General features: G+C 49.6%; 1 protein-coding gene across 1 annotated transcript in view; it reads right to left on the reverse strand.

Moving 5' to 3' along the window:
• The window catches only part of MTAP (methylthioadenosine phosphorylase), a 44,788-nt gene extending 35,216 nt beyond the window's left edge, over window positions 1–9,572 (reverse strand). Inside the window, exon 1 of the mRNA XM_025852935.2 lies at window positions 9,366–9,572. Within this exon, the coding sequence (XP_025708720.1) occupies window positions 9,366–9,398 (33 nt within the window). The 5' untranslated portion in view covers window positions 9,399–9,572. The remainder of the gene's footprint in view (window positions 1–9,365) is intronic.
• Window positions 9,573–10,234: the final 662 nt, after the last annotated feature.

Below are 10,234 nucleotides of genomic sequence, written 5' to 3' on the forward strand. Positions count from 1 at the left end.
CCTTGGGGTCCCCTACTCCTCCCAGCCCCAGTCGTTTTTAAAAACTGCACATTACTGAAAAGCAATCACCCATTCAATAAATATTTGAGGGCCTTCCATATTGCAGAAATAACCAGAGCAGGGGTTATGTTTTTTACTGTATAGCATTTATTGCTGACTATGAGAATAATAAATTAGCACAGAAAGATACTTTAGCTAGCTTAAGTTAGAAAAACCAAACCTAAAATTAGGGATGTGGTTGTAGACAATACTTTCTAACCAATTTTATTTTCTCTACTACATGGTTTATGGAATAAGGAATGTTCAAAAGACCTCTAGGACAGAAAATACTCTGTATACTCAGCTAGTAATGTTTCCTCCTCATTATACCATTTGGTAAAGAAACGAGAAAGATTTTCTTTTCTATGCCACTAAAATCACAGAGTTGTAAGAGACCATGGATAGAAGAGTCTGGAAAAGCATGGAAAGTTAGTCCGATGTATATTTATAAAATCAAACTATGCTTCCTATATATGTAAATATAAATAGGTAATGCAGAGGCAGCTCTAAATTTTTTTTAAGTTCAAGTACTGTATTGCATTTTCCAGAGATGAACGTATCAGCCCTTGTCTTTGGGGGCTAATCTGAGTTACAGGAACCTGGTCCTGCAACTCCAGAGTGAATCTAATTTGATGACTAAGAAACACAAACAAGAACAGTTACAAAAACAGCTAAATATTAACTGAACTGGTAACTAAAAATTAAACGACGGAAATCATTAAGGCTTCTCTGGGCTGATAATTCCTAAAGGAAAAATAATACTTAAATTATCAGTAATAGGTTAGAGAGAGGACTCTATTAGAAACGAAATGGAAAGTGACCTGAGCATTTTTTTTCTCCACGAAACGCTTTAAGTCTACTGTCACTTGAGTAAAATTTCTACTCAGCTCCTTGAGAAAAAATTCCAGGTTAAGAAAGTCACTGAACACCTGAATAATTTTCAGATCCATTTACACAAGTTGATTTTATATTATTATGAATGGACCATCTCTCCGGCCCTCAGTTTTCTGGAGACAAAAAAAAACAAAGCAGGAGGGGCAATTTAGTGAGGTTTTACGGAAGCACTGCTAGGTGCGTTAAACCAGTTTTTGAAGTTGGTGCCACCTTGTGGTACGTTGTTGAAACCACAGCAGGCTCCCTTCTGGGCCCACCCCAAGTCTTGCTCCTACCTTGCCACCACAGATCATCCTAAGACTAACCAATATTACAGTTTTTAAATCAAGAGAAGTGTTCGTTTAAGTCAGTAGGCCCAAATCATGCCCACCCAGTAGAAAAAAAATTGTAAATCGGTTTTATATAATCTTAACCCTTCCTCCAGCTGGCTTCTCCATTTTATCCTTCATTTCATGTATCTCCGACGCACCCCAGACCGTGGGGCGGGGGCAGGGGGAGGGGCTAATAAACTGCCCAGCCTGCGTCATCATTCTAGGTCACAAAACCGAACTGCTGACTAATCTTGGGGTATTCGGTTGCTCTTTTTTAAAAAAAGGGAGGGCAGAAGTTTTCAAGGCTTATCACCACTTTGACTTGGCTGTTTCTGGATGTCCCCTGGGCCATCGCATCTCATATTCTGGATTCAGCACGAGACTCTCAGACTTGTACATACACGACAAAACTGTCTTTGTTGTGAAACCACCTCTTGGTTTGGGGCAAGCGAGCCCAGCATCGCGGCAGTGATTAAGAAATGCCAACCAGGGGTCCTGCCGAAGTTCATTGCCCTTGAGCCCATGGTCAGCAGCCTCAAGCTTCAGTCCACAGCACCCCGGCTGCATGACTGCATTAGGTAGCTGGTAACTCAGCCCTCCGAAAGGAACATGTACTGGGCATGAGAGCAAGAGCTTCTACTGCTCCCCAGAAAGGCTGGCCTGGGGTCTCTGGCACCAGAATTATCTGTAGGCGAGCATGTCCACTCACCCAATCGGCTCCTACAGATATGACTACAGAAAGTCATATCTTGCAAGGTGTCCAGGACGAGTGTAGCAACTGCATACTACCAAATTGGGAAATGGACCTCTAACCATTTTCCAGCATCAGTGCCAGGATGGAGCAATGTCGCCACCTGCTGGCTCCGCAGCAAAGTACAACTAGGATGGAACTCCCAAGCACCAGGGCCTAATTCTGCGTCACCTGGTGCCTCTAAAGTCAATAGTTGAATTTAAATTCAGTACCTGCCTTGGTAATAAAGTCACTGTGTCTGAGTACTCAGATGTCCCAGGCACTGTGCTAAGTGCTCCAGCCACCTTCCCCCATTTGATCTTCACAACCACCCCATAAGATACACCCTACAGTATTATACCCATTTTCCCACAGACAAAAGAAAAGCATCAAATTAAGAAACTCGTCCAAGAACAAATCATAAGAAGGAAAGCCAGAATAGGAACCCAGGTCTTTCACATTCAACGGCTATGATGAACTGTCTCCCAATATCCCCTGGAGTCCTTTATTACATCACATCCCACCAGGAGAGTCCTCCTCTCTCCATGTACTGAGGAAACTGATGCTCAGAGAAGTTCTGGGCCAAGGTCACAGAGCAAGCATAGAAACAATGACTTTGGGGATCTAAGCAAACACCTCAAGAGGGAGGGGCCTCTCCATCAGTGACCTCCTCCACACTTGGGACATAACGACCAGACCTTACCAGGCCTCCTGGGCCAGAAGCATCAGGTAAGCCTAGACTGCATAGAAATATATTTGAGGACTGGGATGGAATTCCTGGGCCAATCCTGCCCAGCCAGGACTTCTTTACAGGGGATAAAGTTCTGAAACAGAGAACCCCTTGGTCAATCACAGTCATTGCCAACTTTTAACAGCTACTGGTTCATCCCACACGTTCCCAGTGACAGACCACTGAGTCAATTTCCTTAAAAAGAGAAGACGGTTTGACTTCCTGAGAGTGCAGAAGCACTTTATCTAAATGTTAGCTTAACCTGGCCAGACTGGTGTTTTCCAGCAATGCTGAAAGGGCTCCTATGAACCCCTACCCTGTGTCTACTTCCCCTAGCACCTGGACCCAGGAGATTGCCCATATCCCACTTGGTTTCAAGAACCACTCACCATCACTTTGAGGCCTAGATACGCTACCTCAAAGGACCTAGCACTCCACGTTGGCACTCTCAAAACACAGAAGCCCAAGCAGTTGAGGCTAGCTCATGCCAGGGAGGTGGGCCACCTCTGAGTGCTTCAGCCTCCCGATGAGGGGAGAGGACCAGAGCTCAAACTGGCGGCGATCCCTGATCTGAGCACGTCCGGCCTTCAGCTCTGGTTGCCACGGACGTATTTGGCAAGAGCAACACACAAAAGTTCTCCTTTTATTGAGCCAACCTGCCTTCAAGCCCCCCAGGGCCTTGTAAAATCCCAGAAGCCCAGCTGTGTGGGGAGAGAGTGTCCAAATGTATCAGTCCGGGTGGCCCGTTCAAAACCTGCAATATGGTCCACAGAGATCGCTGGTGGCCTGATCTCGGACAAGACGCTCCTCTCTGGAAGCCGCCCTTGCAGGAGACGGTTATGGGCTGCATTGGTCACCATCCCCCCCCCAATCCTATGTTGAAGCCCCAACACCCGATACCTCAGAATGTAATAATTTTTGGAAAGAGGATCTTTGATGAGATAATTAAGGTTAAATGAAGTCACAGGGAGGGCCCTAATCCACCATGACTGGTGGCCCCATAAAGCAAGATTAGGAACACAAACACACCAAAAGGGAAGACCGTGTGAAGCGCAGGAAGAAGCTGGCCATCCACGAGCCAAGGAGAGAGGCCTCAAAAGCAACCAATCCCGCTGACCCCTTGATCTTGGCCTTCCTGCCTCCAGGCTCTGAAGAAATACATTTCTGTTGCTTAAGCCACCCAGTGTGTGGTGCTTTGTTAGGATGGCACTAGCACACTAATACAGGAATGTGACATTTTGGTCAGAGATAACCTTAGGGCTCGGGATAGCCACCGTTTTTACTTAACTGGCCTCCCCGTGCAAAGTCAGGAGTGGGGGTGGGGTGGGGTGGATGGGGTGGCTGGGTGATAGACATTGGGGAGGGTATGTGCTACGGTGAGCGCTGTGAATTGTGCAAGACTGTTGAATCACAGATCTGTACCTCTGAAACAAATAATACATTATATGTTAAGAAAAAAAAAAAGAGGGCGCCTGGGTGGCTCAGTTGGTTAAGCGACTGCCTTCGGCTCAGGTCATGATCCTGGAGTCCCGGGATCGAGTCCCGCATCGGGCTCCCTGCTCAGTGGGGAGTCTGCTTCTACCTCTGACCCTCTTCCCTCTCGTGCTATCTCTCATTCCCTCTCTCTCAAATAAATAAATCAATAAATAATCTAAGAAAAAAAAGAAAAAAAGAAGATAGTAGGAAGGGAAAATGAAGGGGGGAAATCAGAGGGGGAGACGAACCATGAGAGACGATGGACTCTGAGAAACAAACTGAGGGTTCTAGAGGGGAGGGGGGAGGGGGATGGGTTAGCCTGGTGATGGGTATTAAAGAGGGCACGTTCTGCGTGGAGCACTGGGTGTTATACGTAAACAATGAATCACGGAACACTACATCAAAACTAATGATGTAATGTATGGTGATTAACATAATAAAAAATTTAAAAAAAACTAACGATGTAATGTATGGTAACATAACAATAAAAAATTTTTATAAAAAGGATGTTATTCTAATGGGCAGACACCCTTTTTTTTTTTAAGATTTTGTTTATTTATTTGACAGAGAGAGAGAGAGAACACAGGTAGACAGAGCAGCAGGCAGAGGGAGAAGGAGAAGCAGGCTTCCCGCCAAGCAGGGAGCCCGATGCAGGCTCGATCCCAGGACCTGGGATCATGACCCGAGCCGAAGGCAAAATGCTTAACCTACTGAGCCACCCAGGCGCCCCAGGCAGACACCTTTCTTGAAGACCTAGTTCGCCTCCTGAAATTGCCAACTTTTTTGAGAAGGCTTTTCCTCAACACTTACTGTATTCTGTAGAGCTCTCCACGTGCGGGACAGCAGCAGGAATCTTCCTCTACCCCTGGATCGGAGAGTCCCTTGGGGAGCTTTCCATACCAAAGCTCAGGTCCAAGGTTCTAGAGACTCGATTAAGTGGGCAGGGCAAGGTTTGTTTTCTTAAAGCTCCTCAGGTAGTTCAAACGTGCAGCCAGCATCGAGACCTTCACTCTAGGGCCTAGACCATGAACTTCCACAGTCTGGGCTAGTTGAGTGTCACAGGCTAAATAATGCTCCCGAAAGAGGTCCTGTCTGCTTCCTGCTTCCCAGAACCTGTGCATGTTACCTTACCTGAGTAAGTCAAAGACCTTGAGATAGGGAGATCATCCTGGATTATCTGAGTAGGCCCTAAAATGTAACCATAAGGTTCCTTATAAGACGGTCACATGAGGAAGAAGACGACATGATGCCAAAGAATGCTGGTGACTTGTAGAAGCTGGAAAAGCAAGGGAACGGACTCTCCCTTGGATCCTCCAAGAGCAGCTGCCCTAACACCCAGGTTTCAGTCCAGCAGGACTCATTCTGTATTTCTAACCTCTAGAACTGGGCAGGGTTTTAAGACGTGTGGTCTGTGGTGACTGTCAGAGTAGCCACAGGAAACTCTTACACCAAGGATCACCTGAAGGCCTTGTTAAAAATGCAGATGCCAGGGCCTCTTCAAAGCCCTCTGGGTCAGCAGTTGTCACACGTTCGCGGGCATCTGAATATACTGAGGCTCTTCAAAACCCAGACTGCAGGGTTTCCCCCCACCCTCTCCCATGCTTCTGATTCAGCAGGACTGGCATGGGGCCTGATAATGTGCATTTCTAACAAATCCCCAGGTGGGTGCGGATGCATCCCAGTTTGAGAACTATGGCCTTAGATGCTTCCGAGGCACAGACTAGAATACGGTGATCAGTCACAGTGAAGGATGAGGGTCCACTGCACACAAAAATTTATTATCCCGTTTGCTCATCTGTACCTAAAAGGTAAGATTCTTCCTTACTCTGTAGAATTATGAGAATCAGGTGACATAACGCATTAATATCTGTCACTGTTCCTATCTTCCCACCTCCAGCAAAAACAAAATAAAAATAAATCTCCTCTCCAGGCAATGACAGAAGGCCCCTTATCTCCTGGTCTTTCTCTGCCAGCCAGGACACAAGCCAGGCTGCTCTTATATCTCCTCATCAGGCAGTCTCTGTCTCAGGGATCTGGCCCAGGTTCCCCATCCAGGTGTGTACCGGCTCTCCTGGGAGTGTCTGGAAACCCATGGGGACATTTCTGGCTCCATGATGACTCGGGGGAGGGCTACTGGCATTTTGTGGGGAGGGGTCCAGGATGCACTGCAGGTCCTGCAATGCTCAAGATAGTCCTACAAAAGGAGGAACTGTCCGGCTCAAAATGCCACCGGGCCCTAAGCAAAAAAATGAAGGCTCGTGGTCCTCTGGCTTCCAATAGGGACCCGTGGGTCGGTTGTCCCCTGGTTTCTGAGGGTCACTCAAGAACTCTCAGTCTGAAGGCATCTGCCAGCCACACTCAGGCGCCAAAAGGAGGGTTTAGAAGGCTCAGTCATCCCAGCCTAGACTCCATGACTTGTCTGTCTTTCTTAATACCATTTTGCTGATAGCCCACTGCCAGCCACACTCAGGCGCCAAAAGGAGGGTTTAGAAGGCTCAGTCATCCCAGCCTAGACTCCATGACTTGTCTGTCTTTCTTAATACCATTTTGCTGATAGCCCACTACCCACTTATGATGGGACCATATGCCCTCCTTGTCATAACAACCATGATTGATAAGGCTTATTTTTAATCCCCCAGAGCAATGGCTGGGCAGCTGCCTGGGGGAGCCACAGCCCATTGAAAGAGCCCTTTAGAATGTTCTGTCGGGGCGCCAAAGACCTGTTCAGCCCTCCGCATGGTCACGTATACCACCTGCCCACAGCTGATGCTGGAGGACGCTGTCTCCCTAAGGTCCTCCCAGAAAACAGCCATCATTAATAATACCATGGGAGAGCGTCCAATGGGCATGAGGGGCGGGCTGCATGATCTCTCCACTCACACCATAAAACGGGGCCCAAAGACCACATGTCAGATTTCAGAACTGCCTCACAGCATCTGGCTGGTGGAAGGCCAGGCTCTATGCCCAATTCTATCACTATCTAGGTCCAGCTGTGTAGTTCTGGACACCTCAGTCGACCTCTCCGGGCCTCGGCTTTAGGTCCACAAAAGGGGGTTTGTGTGGCTATATGGTCTTCAGAACGTTCCAGCGCTTCAGTCTATGATCTGGGGAAAGGGTATGGTTTTATGAGCCTGGTTTGCTCTGCACACTAGCACCTGCTGTCTCCTGTACAGGATGTTGTGTCAGCAGGCTGGGGGATTTGGTGTTGCCATCGTGGATGCTCAGAGCAAAGCTGTCACCTTTCTAAGTTGCTTTCTAAGCAATCAGCAGGCAGGCCTAGCACTATTTGTCCCTCTTAATTTTACATGCAGCAACTCGCCAAGCCCAAAAATATACGTCATTCAATATTTACATCAGGGCCCTAATCAGCGCCCATTCTGCAGTTAAATGCACTGCGCTGATCTGCCTGGGAAGCTGCATGGCTGGAGTGGGACAAACGAGCCTGTGGGGAGGTGTTCAACATCATCCCTCTCTGTGAGAGACTCGTAACTCTAGGGAACAAACGGAGGGTCACTGGAGGGGAAGCGGATGGGGGACGGGGTAACTGGGTGACGGGCATTAAGGAGGGTACGTGATATGAGCAGCACTGGGTGTTGTAAGCAAATGGTGACTCACGGAATTCTACCTCTGAAACTAATAACACAGTATGTGTTAAACTGAATTTAAATTAAAAAAAAAATCATCCCTCTCTGCTTTTAAGGTCACTTGAAGGGTATTCCTGCAAGGGAGAGGTGATCACCTCCTGCTTACCCACTGAAAGCCGCAGCCTAATAAGACCCATGACAGTAACTGCTGGAGAAAAGACATGCAAAATTAATTTCAGCTCCCCCTCCCCTGTAAGCACTAACATTTAATAAGTTTCACGTGTGCCAGACAGGTAATTGTAACCATCCCAGCAAACCCTGCAGGAAAATCCCGCCTTAGAGATGGACACCTACGGCTCACCTACTCTGCACATAAGCTTCACGAAAGCGTTCTACCTTGTTCTCTGTTACTGATAAGGGAGAGGCGTTCTACAAGTATTTGTTAAATCCAAGATTCTTTTCAAAACGGAAAAACGAATTTCATGTCCCCAAATATGAACGCGACTTTCTCCACCCTACCCCTTCTCCTTCTAAGTGTCTCATTAAGAGCAACAAGAGCCTGATAAACTACTCATTCTGGCTGAATACACACCGCAGAGATCTGCCTTCTCCCAGAACCGAACACAAAGGCGGGAATCAGGAGATACTCGAAGAAAGATCCCAGACCTTCCTATCCCAACGACCAAGAATTTCTAAAGTCAAACAAATTAACCGAGTTCTTAGCCAATCATGAACAACCTAGAAGAGATCTTGAGTTCTAGCATCCATTTTCCCATTGCACTGTAATTCTACCCACTCTTTCTCCCCAGACGCCAACCAGGATATAAGGATTTAAAAGCCCCAGGGGAGCTCGAGGCACCCTTCAGAACTCGTGCCCTCTTCCGGCCAAAGCTCCCACCGAACAATGATCCCTTGTACGGAGAACTGTGAGGTCTGAGGGCACAAGGAAACGGATCTCTAACTTCCAAGGTTGCAAACAAAAGCAGTTTAAACCCAGAGGCCTCCAAACCGGGAGCGGCCCTGCGCTCCCTGTCGGTGAGGTCAAAAAGTCTCAGAATTCCCCCAAGCATTGCGCTGCAGGGAAAACTTCAGGCCAGAAAAGCCCTACGTTGGGAAGAATAAGAAAAAAGCCGGAAGCCTGCAAAAACGCAAGCACCCAGTTCACGTGGGCTCAGCGAGCCGAGTCGGAGCGGAAGCCTGGGTCCGGCAGGCTACGAGGAGTTGGTCTCAGCAGCTGCAGACGCCCACCCTGCCGGCATCCCCGCTGGCCCCCGGAAAGGAATGGTGCCGGGGACGGTTGGGGGGCGGGCGCAGCCTCCGCCCCCTGCTCTTCTCCAAAGGGGCTTGTCCATTCCCGGCGCGGCGCGGGTACGGCTGAGCCCAAGGTGGTGGCGGTGGCGGTGGCGATGAGGCGAGATTGCAAGCGTTCCCTCTCCCCCAACCCCCGCCCCTGGGCGAGCGACCCCGGGGCTGGGCCCCAGCCCCTGCCCACCGAGGCGGGGCGCACAAGCCGGGCGCGTGGCCCTGGGGCGCGGTCCCCCAGGGCGGAAGCGAGCGCACACAGCAGGGCGGACTGCAGCCGCCGGGACGGCTCCTCTCACCTTCACTGCCGTGGGGGTGACACCCGAGGCCATGTCTGCGCGGAGTGGCGGCTGCGGTGGCGGCTTCGAGGGGCCCAGCAGCCGAGGCGGCTGGAACGGCAGCGCGGGACTAAGCGGTGCGGAGTCCCGGGGGCGGCCCTGGCTCCTCCTCTTCCTCCCCGGGACAGCTGGATTGGCTGCTAGCGTGGGATCGCCCCCGCCACCCCCTTCCTCAATTCGAGGTTCCCGCGTCCCGCCCCTTTTGCAGACCTTTCCGGTTCTCCGTGGTTTCTCTCTCCACCCCAGTGCTAAGTAACGGGCTCACGACTGGGCTAATTAACGGAGACCGTTGGTTGAGCCCTTGTATTGGCCCACACTCTGTGCTTTTTACTTTCACCAGCTCCGTTAACTTTTGCAAGATCCCTCCGAGGAAGAGCGCCACGCCGTGCTCTGCCCACTAGTAGCAGCATTCTCGGCCTCCTCGGTAAAATCAGGTCGGTCCGCGTTCCAGAAGTTCTCGCGGGAGGGAGACTTCCTCCGGAGGGAACTGGCTGTTCGCCGACATTCCTTCCAGATGCTAACGCCCCGCGGCCGCGCTTTGCTCTTCCTACCGCCGCGACCAGGGGTTTTTGCTCCAGTCCCTTATTCCTGGGGGACGGAGCAGGGATTGGGTTACCCCAGACTCGGGGATGACAAAAAGGTAATAAACAGAGTAACCTGCTACGGGATAACCTTTCTGATGTGCAAGCTATAGCTTTATTCATCTTAAATTTGTGAGGAGGCTTTCAAGGGGGTGAGACACTGCCAGCCCCCAGTTGGGCTTGAAGCGGCCAAGGCCATCTTCAACCTCTCCCACCCCGGCCAATGTCCAGTACACCTAGATTCAGAAT

This window comes from Callorhinus ursinus, unplaced genomic scaffold (genome assembly GCF_003265705.2).
Source record: "Callorhinus ursinus isolate GAN/ISIS: 27379988/994484 unplaced genomic scaffold, GSC_fseal_2.0 scaffold42, whole genome shotgun sequence".
Lineage (NCBI taxonomy): Eukaryota > Metazoa > Chordata > Mammalia > Carnivora > Otariidae > Callorhinus > Callorhinus ursinus.